General features: G+C 41.3%; 1 protein-coding gene across 1 annotated transcript; it reads right to left on the minus strand.

Moving 5' to 3' along the window:
• Positions 1–958: 958 nt before the first annotated feature.
• On the minus strand, positions 959–12,143 carry LOC102708350. Its single transcript, XM_040525839.1, has 21 exons — positions 11,606–12,143; positions 11,082–11,144; positions 10,488–10,559; positions 10,296–10,403; positions 10,128–10,208; positions 9,849–9,902; positions 9,624–9,749; positions 9,442–9,531; positions 9,227–9,346; positions 9,022–9,138; positions 8,787–8,903; positions 8,641–8,697; positions 8,474–8,548; positions 8,249–8,345; positions 7,031–7,247; positions 5,767–6,016; positions 5,028–5,151; positions 4,014–4,357; positions 2,177–3,905; positions 1,547–1,794; positions 959–1,458 (listed from the first exon to the last, which is right to left on the minus strand). The coding sequence occupies exons 1-21, from the start codon at positions 11,774–11,776 to the stop codon at positions 1,396–1,398; spliced, it is 4,323 nt and encodes a 1,440-aa protein (XP_040381773.1). The 5' UTR covers positions 11,777–12,143; the 3' UTR covers positions 959–1,395.
• Positions 12,144–13,957: the final 1,814 nt, after the last annotated feature.

Consider the following 13,957-nt stretch of genomic DNA (forward strand, 5'->3'; position numbering starts at 1 on the left):
TTTAGTTTTAATACAACCATTCATTTTTCTTTTGTAAAGTATAATTTGTTTGTGCCTTCCATGCATGGGTGATTGGAATTTGGAAAGAGTAATTATGGTCTTTAATGCTCCTTTCCTTGTTGTGATTTGTTCTCGAGGAAGTGAAAAATAAATAACATAGTTAAATATTTTGATGGTTCATATTGATTGGTAGCTTATAGCCTCTTACCAATCGGGTGGGGCACACACGATAAATGAAAATCATGGCAAAATCGTTATTCCTTTAGATATATGTAGCGTTGTTCATCTTCATCTTTTTGGTGGGTCACCGACCAACTACCGATTAGATGGATTAGTCGGCAGCTCCAATATACTAAAATTAAAATTCTACGTACAAATAATATCTATTTGTTTACATGTTTTGAAAATTGGATATTGAAAAAAAAACCAAAGAAGTCGCCGGAAATTTAGGGGGCGTGTGTCCTGGAGATCGAGAGGGAGCGCCAAGCTAGGTTCTCTCTAGCGTCGCTCGTTTTCCAGATAATTGGCAGCTTAATCATGGTGTCAGACATATAATTAAATTAAAATGGTTATGAACATATAACTTGGGAGTACTAGCTAGTAGTTACTAGTATAAAAATTTGGAATTTAGTACTAGTTAAAAGTTATCGCGGACTCTCTTTTAGACCTCTCTTCATCAATATTTTAAAAAAAATAACTTATCAACTTTCTAACATTGGAGTAATTAGTTCGTTCCTGACTTGAATAATTATCATAAACACGTTTTCTTTCATCAGCTAACCAGAACATACCACTGGCTGCGAAGAAGTGGAAGAGTTGTATAATCAATCAATCTATAACGATGCACATGACATGTTTTTCAAGAAATCAGAGACAAGAACAGAAAATTGACAGGAACCACATCGATCGCTCTGACAGACATCAACAATGACGACATCATCTACCAAATACCCAAGTATAACAGGCAAAATACAACGGAAATTAAGGCTTAACTGGACCAAATGTTGTTCGTTCCACCATTACGCCGTTGACAAAAGGGATATAGGTTCTTCAAAGTTCTAATCTCACTAGATAATCTAGTACTTAAATAAGATACAAAGACGTTTCTCAATACAAAAATACAACCAAAGAGGGCACAATTTGGCAAATTGCCAGACAAACTCATTCATCTACACTCTACAATAACTACGTTGAAGCTTAATTTATTCCTCTTCCACCGTATCATCATGTAAGGCTTCAAAGCTCTTCTAGAATGTCATATGCAGAACCTAAATTTTGCAAATAGTATATCAACTCTGCTCAGGTTTGCACAGTTAACTATTTGAATGGCGAAAAAGTTGGTGACAAGGATAAGTTGAGTTCACCAAATGTATGTTTGTCAAAGAGGAGCTTCAATTAACATTTACTGTGGCTAGCCCTTTTCAGCAGCTTGCGGCTAGGTCTAGCCACGTGGTCATCCTGAAAATAGAACATACCACATTCAGGCTGTTTTAGGAAACACTAATAAACAAAGGATTGCATTTTGTGATTCTGCCCAGATACTTACCTTATATAGTGATGCCGCAGAGTCAGACGGCATAATTTGATTTTGGGCTTGACCAAGAGACTGGATAGTTTCCAGTGCATCTACTGTAAGCTGCCAGCCGGAAAGTCCAGTACTGGTGCTGGAACCAGTATTGATACAGCACACGGCAGCAACATGTCCATTTACCCATGGGCAATAATTGTTGTGGTGCCTAATCGGGTCAAATTCTGGAAGGCCGGCTTCATAGTCATTTCCTCCATTTGCTGCTGCTGACAAACAAATGAAATAATGTAAAAACAGAGTATTCAAATTAAGTCTCAATAATATGAATGCAACAATAAATGAATTTATGCTGGATTTCCTCTCTAATTGCTGTATAGGAATATAAGATAACAGCCTGACAGCGGCTCTTCAATCTTCATTGAAGCACGGGATGCAAAACTGCTACAGTTAAATTATTATCAGCACTTTGATTAAAGTATGACAAAACTGTCACTGGAATTCAATACTGTGATTAAAGTTCAAGTTTGACAAATGAAGGGTTCTTATTGGTTAGATCCCAATCCACTAATGCTGTAGAAGATATAAAAGATTCAACAAAACAGGCATCTGTATCATGGAAAACAAATAGGACAGGATGTGATGAAGTACCAAGATCATCCCCTGGATCATAGTCGTCATTTGCCAGATCTTTAGCAGTCTGAGTCACCTCATCTTTAGATAGATCAATGCCAGAATATACTCTAGCGTTGCGAGAAAGGGAATGCTGTAGGTTACTTTCATGACCTACGGCATGGCTTATCTTCTCTCCACTTTCAACAGAATCAGCTTTAGTTGAACCACAAGTCTTTGAACCACTGTCAGCTCTACCCACTAACCGAGATGCCACGTCTTGGCTGTCACCTTGAGGTTCTTCTCGGCCAACATCTTCAGGGACAAACTCATCCATCATTCCTGGTCCAGGGGCTGACTCACCAGTATTGCCCATGTTTTCAGTAAGCTCAGGAGCTGGTTCCACATCTCCAACAACACTATCAGTTTTATGCTCAGAAACATCAATTCCATGAATTTCGGCTTCATGACTAGCACCCATACCAACACTCCCTCCACTAACTCCCAGGCTTAGTTGATCCCTAGCAAAAGCAGTGGTGGCTTCTGCATTAAGGACTTCTTCCCCTCCATTCATGCTACTCCCTCCTATCTCCCTTGCATTACTTTCAGCAGCAGGCTGTACAAAACTGCTTTGCTGTGCTTGGTTGCTATAGTTAAGATCCAATGGCTCGCTCATTCCACCACTCCTGAGAGCACTAGAGGGCTTGTGAACGTCATCAACATCGCATGGATGGTATTCAACACTCTCTGTCGAATTTTCCTCTACATTTTGGACCGTATTCATCGCAATAACAGAAGATGCCCTAAATGAATCTCTTGCAGAGGGGTTATGAAGGGCAGATGGACCTTCAGCTTTATATGCATCGAATCTATTAATATCTATATCCAGGTCAAAACTTAAATTTCTGCTGGGACCTGCTCCAGAAGAAGATGGTCGATTGACATCAAAAAGATTAAAACCACGAGGCCTTTTGTTGCTCCGGATATCTGAATCTTGTGCGCCATCATCAACTTCATCCCCGTCGCGGTCGATGACGGTTCCTTCTATGCTGTCAGCAGGATGAAGCCTGTTCAGTGGCTTATCAGCTGTGCTCCCGCCTTCCTCCAGGTTGCGCTTTCTCGAACTAGGACCCCTAGACTCAAATGAGGCTGCAAGGCCACCTATCTCACTTCCAGTAGGCTGCCCAATCATCAGATCTCTTCCCATCCCACCATCATTGAAATGATCAGGCATAGAGGGCATCGCAGAATGCGTGGATGGCAAACCACCCGCCATTGTAAGATTTAGGTCAACCGGAGCATTTGATAGTGACTTTCCCTCATCAGTACCTGCCTCATCACGTCCTTCAACATTATCTTTTTCTGTTCCTTCAGCAACCCATCCATTGATACCACTTGTAGCACTGATTCCACGTGTCAGCAATCCCTTCCGTGTATCAGGTGCATCACTGTTATTGATACTAAGATGAGAAGGACGAGGCACCGATCTGAAATCCCATATTCGCACTGTTGCTGCACATAAGCTGCAATCAAGCAAAGGTGACCTCATGCTACATCCAGAGTCTTTTACACGAATTTTGCCTTTGCCTTTATCTTTCTTAACTGATGCAGAGTATGAATTTTGCTTATGCTCAGGAAGACAGGGACGTAACTGATCTGGATCAGCTGAGGCTGTATGCTTGGCAGAACGGGTTGAATTTTCTTCCCAGTCCTGTACATTTGGAAGCCATCTAGGTTCCCATCCACAAAGGCTTATAATCTTCTGTGCCTAGATAAATTAGATGGAAGTGACCTAGATTAAATAAAGCCGCAAATTTTGAGGGCTATAGCAGCAAAGATAAAAATACATTAAGAGTATAAATTACAAGAGATATACTTGAGAGTAGCTACAGGACTCATCTTGATGGTTGATATCAATTCCTGTTGTGCTGTCTGTTTTGTAGTCCAGTTCCCCTGACAAAATAGTGATTGATTGAGATAAGATACAATCAATCTGAGGACTCCTTGTGAGCTTCATACTTTGTATTGCAGATTCTGCAATAACAGGAAGAGATCTAAACTGCAAAAGACCATCACACCGATCTTTAAAACCCCCAACAAGGGCTGATGGAGTAAGGTGGAATTGGACTAGGCTATCAGCACAGCTATTTCCTCTCCAGGGACAGTCACTCTGGTGCGAAGCATCAAGTTGTTCAGCAAAGGCTTCCCCAGCATTAGCCACTACAACATAATATTATAGTCAGAAAAATTAGATTTTGCAGCTGAATATATTTCAGTTTGAGAAAAAAGATGCTATCGCCGAATGACACATGCCTAAGTCAACTAAATAGTATAGCAAAAATGAAATTGGGCAGAATTTTGAGAAGCGTGTGAAAAAAATTCAAAGAAGCCATGCCTGTTCGCAATACTGAATGCCAGAATGCAAATCCCTTTTGTCCCATTAATAATATAGATTTGTTTGGCAGCAGTGAGAACCTAAACAAACTTTTGCTACCATGCAATAAAAGAGCTGCCCCGATAGCTTTACGTCCAATTGAGGAATGCATCAAGCAAACACCTAAATAACTACAGGCACAATTTCAGATAATGAGTCAATAGCAACCAACATATTTTTCAAACTACACTCATCTAATTCAGCTGAGGGTGAAAAAGTAAGAAAACAAGCAGAATGTCCGGTTGCAAACTTTCATTAAACCAGCAAGCATGATTATCTGTGAGAATACAAGTAATCATATTGAAATGATGCATGACATACATCTGTAAGAGACTTTTTATCACTCCAAAAGGTAAGACCTATTATGAATTCATGGTTCAAAAAAAATTAAAATTATGAATTATTACTGCATAGTGCTATAGATCTGCGGTAAAACCTGTTTCACTCAGGACATACCTTCAGCTGGGGACCAGGATGTCAATGCAGTAAATATAAGATGCGCACCACATGACTCACACTCAATTTTGTCCATTTCAATGTTCACCCAGCCTCTTCGAGCACATGCCAGTGAACCAGCGGCCTGTAAAAATTAAGCTATGAGCTTCTTCTAAAACAAGTTGGGTTCCTGTCATTTTCATTAGCATTTTTTCCTCTTTGCAATTTGAGACATCAAAACGTCCAAAGGAGTTTTATCTAGCTACCACATTGCGCATGCTAAGCTGGACATTTTGGAACTTGATGTACAGGTTTAAAATTATCCAACCTATGCCTGATCTAAATTTCAGTTGCGTAAACATGCTATTTCCCTATACATTGTAATTCTTCATGTAGATAAGAATGTAAGCAGCTAGGTGTTAAAAGAAGATATCTAAGTTACAAGATGTCTCCTGACCATTACCAATATGAAAAAAGGAACTACAGGAAAACATGCAAGACATAATTTAATGTTGTATGATATATAAATAAATAAAATCTGTTTTTAGCTTGAGACCTCCATTACCAACCCTATCATGTTTCTCAGCATTCACTTATATACATCCTCTGAGACCAAAAGGTTGTTCGTAAGTATAAACTGGTATAACTTCAAAAAAAGGTAAGATTGAACATCTTGGTAGTAATCGCCACTATATAACTTGCCAATTACAAAGCTACAACGACAAAGATTACAAGAGGGTCCAACTAGAGAAGAAATGACCTTTGGCTTAGAAGCCCATGTTGAAGACTTAAATGTGGCCAGTCGCCGAAGCAAGTCTCCTCGTTCCCATGGTCTACAAGATGGTTGAGAGAAATCCAAAGCAGCTCCAGCAGCATTAGTACTAAGAGAAGGCTGAGGAGCACGTGGAGCAATGTGGGATGACGATCCCACTTTGGATATTTGCTCACCACCTAACCAATCTATGCTAGCTGCATTTGTTTGTGGAGGTGGTGATGATGCACCAGCCGAACTGAAAATAAAAGAGGGGTGAGATTTAGAGTGCACACACAAAAGACCTGCAATGTAATCAGGATGATGCATTTTAAACAATAAATAGTACTATCTACCAGAGTATATATGTATTTTCACACCCTAGTATGGATTCAATTGAGTTCCCTCTCCAAAACTTTGCGACAAGACATGAACCTGGTAGACCACATTTTTTTTTTACATTAGAAGGTAGAGCCAGCTGGGGTGAACCGTAAACATAAGATAACAAATAGGCATTAGATCCAACCTGAGCGCTGAATCTTCCATACAAGCTAGTAATACCTATCAGATAGAACAGCCTATACCGGAATATATGGCAATATATTCCAAATTTGACAATTGAACAATTGAAAAAAAAAAAGTCCAGAATACGAAGAGCAATTCGGTTGGGGTATCTAACTAGCCGAGGTGAACATAAGACAACATAAGTAAATGACCGTCCAAAACACGTATGCTTCAGGCCACAACAGTTTGCAAGGCCAATGGCACAGTGACAGATGCGCCCAGCCCTCCCTAGGGCAGCAACCATACCACCACAAATCTAGCTCTATAGATAAGATTATTCCGGTGAGAAGCAATCAAGGCGCACGAGGCACAGCACCAGAATCAGTTACACAAGACCAGCTCCCCCCCCCCCCCCCACCCCAGAGCTACAGTCGCAGGTACCATCTACTACAAGGCCCCAATTGTAAGATTCCACAGAAAAAAGGAGAAGGAAAGGAAAGGCTTTTCGATTACCCCAATCCAGATAGCATCCTCTAGGGTTTTAGTAGTATACGCCCTAAAATCCCTAGGTCTACGAGACCCACCCAAAATCCCTAGAGCTAGGCGCAACAAAAAATAAATAAAAAAAACAAAATTCCCCCCTCCCCCACGCGGCGTGTCGCCCCCCACCGCGAATCCAGCCCCCCGAATCGGAAGCATCACCGCAACAAACAAGCAGGAGGCGGGAGGGGCCACGCGAGGGCAGGAAGGAACGAAGGGGGGGCGGTACCTGGCGACAGGGGTGGCGGGCGGCGAGGCCGAACGCGGCGGCGGGTCGGGCGGCGCCGCCGACGAGCTCCTGACCTCCTCGCGCATGGCGTGGCGGTGGCGGCCGCTCTCTCGATGCAAGCGAGGCGAGGAGAGAGAGAATAGTACGCGTGCGTCGGGGTCAAGCCGTGGAAAAGGGGAGGAGGAGGAGGAGGCGGCGCGGGCTTCTGGGCCCCCCACTGCCATCTTGGGCCAGGCTTAATATCACCGGCCCAATGGCCCTCGCGATGGCCCATGATTCCGGGTTAGAAATTCGGATAGCCCTTATCGCTAACCGACAGTTATAAGACTTTATGACTTGACTAGATTTTTTTTATATATTAATGAATCTAGATACATATACATTGATACACAGATGAATCTAGATAAATCCAAAACGTCTTATGATACCAAATGGAGAGGGTATAATTGAAATTAGATAAAAAAAAGGGACTGAATAGTTATGCTAATCTTGGTGGTTTTGGAGTATGAGTTGTGAGGAACAACCGCTATAATTGATGCTATCTTGGTAAATTAGTGCACTATGTATTGTTTGTTATTGCCTTGTGCTACCAAAATTTTATTTTATAGTGATTAGTTTGGTTTTCTTTATCTCCTGGAATTGTCATCGAATTTCGATCATGACTGCAAACCGAACTAAACTAACTGAAACAGAATTAATTTGCTTGAGTTTTATATGGCCGATTTTTTTCAGAGACACCAAAATTTCAGTTAGAATCTTAGCTGTCGCCATTTACGAGCTGGAGCCGTTTGAGCAAGCAGAGGAGGATCATCAAACTGAAAGAGTACAAAGATAATCTGGGAAATGCTGTGCGCTGTGTACCAAACATCCGTTTCATTCTTAATATATTGACGTGTAATCCTTTTGCGTGTTCGCGAAAAATAATCTAGGAATGCTGCAAGTAGCCAGGTATACGATCATAAGGCACAATGCAGATTTCAAGTTCATCATCGGCTTTCACAAGTTACTGATTCAAGTCAAAGCTGCAACTATGCACATTCTTCATCCATTGATCCATACTTTGTTTACAACCATGTCCGGATCATCAGATAAAGAGCGACTTAAAACGAAAAGACAAGAGAAAAAAAAAAGCCACAGCAGGCCATTCCTTAGCAGGTCCTTTGGCTGGCTGATTATATACTTTATACTATCATCACTGAACTTTGGTGTCAATCGATCATGGCGACCTCCGGTGCTGGATCTCGTCGCCTTCGATTATGCTACTCTCCGGCTTCCACATCACGTCTTTCAGCCCATTGGAGATGCTATGGTAGAACTGCGCCATAGCGCACAAATATACCAAGAATCAGCGTAAAATCCCAACGTAAATATGAACGGTCTAATACTAGAGTTATTTCAGTGTTATATATCAGTGGTATGAAGAGTACTAAGGTATTATTATACCTTATGGAATTCGAGAGTGTCGCCATTGGACTTGCGGAGCTCAACCATGTACAGCGAGGGTGTGACTTCAAAAACCTTAGTTTCAGAAATGAAACGATTTCAGTCTATGTAACCCAGGCAAGAAGTGCAGTAGCACAGCATAGTAGTTCAGTCGTATGCCGGTGTACCTCTGTTGCAATTGCTAGCTGACCTTTCCTTCCTGGATTCTCACCTTGCAACTTCAGCTGATTTCATTCCAGAACAGTTATCAGAATGTTATCTTATTGTTCAGATAGAATGGAAGAAACAAGTTGTTGCATTTTGGGCTAGTTACCTTATAGTTTCGCTTCTGTACATTAAAGCCCATGGGTCCAGCAGCTGCTTCAATTTTTGACAATATCTCGTTTGCAGGAAGCCTTGACGCAAATCTTGTTTCTCGCTTCACAGAGCCCTGATAAGCACAGAAAGAAGCTTGGTTTACCACTTTGGATCAGAACTCATGACTGTCTGTTCACTTGAATATGTTTAATTCAGACTTCAGGGTGACCAATTTAAGAACGTGGTCATACCGATTGCTTTTCAAATAGTGTGCCAAGATTGAGCCCCTGAGATGTAGAGATCAACTCAAAAGCATTCATCACTGATGGCCTTTCTTCTCGCCTCTCGACAACAAGCTGTGCTTGGTCCTGCATTAATTTGAACAGGTGTTACCAAGCCCATCCAATGCATTAATGATGAATGTGATACTATGAGTCGAACTCTGTGAGAGCTTACCCCAGATTCGTTAAAAATAGAGTTGACATCATCCAAGTTAACATCTGCTGTCTCAAACCTGGGAGGCTGATATCCCTTCTTGAACCACTCATTGTTGATAAGATCGGCGATGGTTATTCTCTGCACAAGGCCATTACAGTGACATATTCTGTCTATCAATAAGATGCTCATAAAGAAATGGAGGGTGAAATGTTGCTAGTAACAGCAAAACATACCGTGCTAGGATTAGGATCTAGTATTTTCTTGATGAGCTTTTTTGCACTTGTAGAGAACCAAGATGGACAACTGAAGTCCGCTTTGAAGATCTGGATGAATAGTAGTATCATTAATGTTACAAACAAAACTTGTTTAGGGTACATAAACTAAGAATCCTTTGGCATGGTTAAGAGGTACCAACCTTCTTGTAAAGTGACATGAGGTTTGAATCTTCAAATGGAAGGTAGCCTGCCATGAGGACAAAGAGAATCACTCCACATGACCACAGATCAGCCTTGGCTCCATCATAACCTTTGTTGTTGATAACCTAAACATCCAAGAGTATTGAAACATGAGAACAAATTATTCAACCTAATGGCGTTGATGATAACTATATTGTTTATAATGCATGAGTGTAAGAAGGTACCTCGGGAGCAACATAATTAGGAGTTCCACAGGTAGTGTGCAACAGGCCATCCTCCTGAAGAGTAAATATAAAAATATGGACAACTAGTGTAAGATTTTATTCAGCTGGATCTGAAATTATCTGTATTTTTTTATGGAAATGAAATTATCGGTATTAACATGCGAAAGATGTAGCGAACACATGAGATTACAGAAAGCAATTGATTTGCTAAAAAATAATGACTAGCAAATTTCGGCTTTTCATGAATTCGAATGAAAAGGAAAGAGTCAAGTTACTTACTCTGACTTGTTGGGACAGTGCACTCAACCCAAAATCCGATACCTTGAGAGTGCCACTAGCATCAAGCAGAAGATTTTCAGGCTGAAATTGAAATTGGCTATCAATTCACTGCTTCTTGGCTCTCTTGCATAGCAGTAGTAAGCACCGAAACAGGTAAACACTGCTAACCTTGAGATCCCTGTGATAGACTCCTCTGCTATGACAGTAATCGACAGCGTTGATCAGCTGCTGGAAATACTTCCTTGCATCATCCTCTTTCAGCCTCCCACGTGAAGCCTATGCCAAAAATTACAGCAAATTAATCATGTGTATACAGCATAAAGGTAATTCAGATGTCGATAGAAAAGACCAATCACTCACAATTTTGTCGAAAAGTTCACCACCGGTGACAAGCTCCATCACTATGTATATCTTGGTCTTGCTGGCCATCACCTTCATAGAAGAAGACATAACCATTAAGTGGAGAAGGACATAAAGCCAAGACAAAAGGAAATATCAGAAAGGAAAGAGCTAGAAAAAGCAACAGATTACACACAGTTTATCACCACACAAACTTTCTCCAAGAACGCTCTGTAATTCAAACTTCCTATGTGAAGGAACTAGTTCATAATATCATTCTTGACTAAATTTACCGTGTTTTCTTTAAAAATTTAGATTGATCAAAACCTTGAGAACCACACATCTTGACTTAATTAGCAGGGTTCACAATCTCAGCAAAGATAAAATCAGGGGATCAAATTTTCAGACTTAAAAAAACAATGATTTTTGAGCAGATTTTGGTTGAATCCAAAAAAAAAAACCCCCCGCAGTTTTCAGCCCGGACCAGTAAACACGAAATTTCAAAATTTTTTGAACCAAAATTGTGAGCTCTACTTATGAGTTACGGCTAATCGATTTCATAGGTTAAAAAAATTACATAGGTAGGATGGGATTAATGCGTGGAGATTAGTATACCTCATACATCCGGATGACGTTGGGGTGCCTGATTAACTTCATGGTCGAGATCTCACGCTTTATCTGCAGCAGCAAACACCATACAGAAAACCATCAAAGTCAGAACCCCCACAAAAAGTCAGAAGCTAGCCAAAGCCGATCACATTAATATAACCAACTCAGCACGAGTTCCAACGAACACATCACGAGGCATCCGTGTTCACGTCAAGGTCTGGGCGGTTGCATTCATGGACCCGATCGATGGAATCATGATTCATGGGAGCAATTCTGGAACGCGACCGAATTTTTTTTCTTCTTCCTTCCCCTCCTCTTTTGCAAGAACTCGATTTAGTAACACTAGCGTTTACTGCTGCTGCTACCAGTTTCAGGATTCAGATTAACCTCATCACGTCTCGTCGTGATTTGGGACTCGTATCGAAGAACTGAAGGAGGATTCTTTGAAGGAACAAGATTTCCCTTTCATCCAAATTCTAATCATGCAGCAGAAAAATTGAAGCGAAGAGGGGATGGGAGAAATTAGGCACCTGGGCGATCATCCTGTGCTTGAGGACCTTCTCCTTGTCGAGGATCTTGATGGCGACATTCTCGCCGGTTTCGACGTTGCGGGCGAACTTGACCTTGGCGAAGGTGCCCTCGCCGAGCGTCCTCCCGAGCTCGTACCTCCCCACCCGCGTCCGCCCGCCCGAGACGCTCATCCTCGGCTTCCCCCTTGCCGGCCGCGGATCAAGCCGTCTTACACGAATCTACGAAAGAGAGGGAGGCAAGAAAGCGATCCGGAGACTAGGAGCGCTTCTTGTCGCAGGGCCTCCACTGCACGAACAGCTCCGCCTCCTGCTCGCCGGCCTGCCGCTGCCGCATCGGCCCTGTCGTCCTAATACTCCTCTCTCTTCCCTCTCACGCCCGCAGCCGCAGGCATGGAAAAGGTGGTGGCGCGGCGGCGAGCCAAACCGAAGAGGTGGTGGTGGTGGTCAATGGTAGCTGGGAGGTGGAAGGAGGAGGAGGCGGTGTGGTGGGTATGTATAGGCGCCGCGCGGCGCGGCGGGCGGCGGGAGGTGGAAGAAGATGGCGCGCGGATGTGTTTTCCTCGACGCTTCTCTCTCTCTCGCATTAAAAAAATGACGAAATTTACTGCCTCTAATTAACCACCGGCACATAATAATTATTACGGCGATTAATTACCAGCCTAGCGCCAGCTGGTGGGCCCGTGGTGGCAGTGAGAGCAGTGGGGGGGGGGGCAGCTGGCGATTTTTTTTCCCTCCTCCTCCTCGCTCGTGTGTTGACCGTTGACCACAGCGGCGGCGGCTCTTCGAGGAAGGATGCTGGTTTGGTTTTTCTTTTCGCTGCTTTGAGATTCGCGCGCCCCGTCTGGATGTGTCACACGTCGTCGTCTAGTTTGCTGATCGGGTCCGTCTGGTTTTTTTTTTGCCTTATTTAGTTTCTAATTTTTTAAAAACATTGCATCAAATTTTTAGACACCTAAATAAGACAATAAACATAGATGAATAAAAAAACTAATTGCATAGTTATGGAAGAAATCTTGAGACGAATCTTTTGAGTCTAATTAGTCCATGATTAGCCATAAGTGCTACAGTAACCAACATATGCTAATGACGGATTAATTATGCTCAAAAGATTTGTCTCGCAGTTTCTAGGCTACCCGTGAAATTCGTTTTTTTATTTGTGTCTAAAAACCCTTCCGATATCTGACATAATATTTTTGTTAAAAAATTTTGGCAACTAAACACCACCTTAACCTTGTTGGGGGTTTTTGGGTAGGGTTGATGTGATTTGCATTTGACTCCGTTTGAAAATGAGATGACGCTGTAGCACAGGAGGAGTGTGATGGGATCGATATGGATCAATTCGGGTAGACTGTTCCGGTTTGGTTTTTCCGTGTTTTTATATTTGGTGTTTTAGTTTAGTTTCTGATGTATCTGGCTATAATACACGATGTGTATTGGGTTTTACCCGTCCACGCAGGTAGATGGTGAAGCATATGATGGATGGTATTATTTAATTATCTTTTCTATATTTTTAAACAAAAAGTATGACTAATTAGTGGTAAGATGGTCATCGTTGTCATCGACATTCTTCTTTTTAATTTGTTACATAACCATCGTATTATTTATTAATTGACAACTTATCCACTAATGATGTATTATTGCTGGTAATGGAACCGAGTATTGTTGTTTATAACACAACCTTTTTTTTATTGAATATTAGAATATGTACCAACGTAGGTGATATGTTGATTCCAACAATTTTATCACGTGGCTCCGTTATATTATTACTTTTCTATCTTGATAATTATGTAATACTTATTTTAATCGCACTAATTTTGTAATATATTGATTTCATATTAAAATCCTAGTAAAAAATAAAATCAGTACTTGCTCCCTGCGTAACCAACAACCACAAATTAAAGTCCTCATATATCTAACCTGCGTACATACTAAACCGCACAATATTACTTACTACACGTGTGGTGTATACCACCCGTTAAAAATGTTTCACGCACCTAATATAGCCAAATAATAGTGCCTCCATTTTCTACATCGTCCTTACACATATTTCCAATTGATGACGATGCTTAATTCCTGACTTTCCTTTGAAAAATTGAAAGATCATACTCCAATAGCCAATGTATGCCAACGTTATAGGAATACCATAAAAGTCACATTGGCAGCAGATTCGCTCCGCTATGTTGAAAAAATCAGATTTGACTCATTTTGAGACCTGAGTGGTCGTTTAGATCTAGAGACTTTTTTAATTTCTTTATCACATCGGATATTTAGACGTTAATTAGGAGTATTAAATATAGACTAATACCAAAACTAATTATATAAATAAAAGTTATTTAATACTTTAAATTAGTG

This window comes from Oryza brachyantha, chromosome 7, assembly GCF_000231095.2.
Source record: "Oryza brachyantha chromosome 7, ObraRS2, whole genome shotgun sequence".
NCBI classification, from domain to species: Eukaryota; Viridiplantae; Streptophyta; class Magnoliopsida; order Poales; family Poaceae; genus Oryza; species Oryza brachyantha.

Excerpts from the sequence above, each read along its gene's own strand:
- LOC102708350 (XM_040525839.1), bottom strand. The coding sequence starts at position 11,776 with ATGAGCGTCTCGGGCGGGCGGACGCGGGTGGGGAGGTACGAGCTCGGG. Across the intron at positions 9,903-10,127 it reads CACTGTCCCAACAAGTCAGA|GAGGATGGCCTGTTGCACAC; the intron begins GTAAGTAACTTG and ends TTTACTCTTCAG. Across the intron at positions 6,017-7,030 it reads CCCGCCACCCCTGTCGCCAG|TTCGGCTGGTGCATCATCAC; the intron begins GTACCGCCCCCC and ends TTTTATTTTCAG.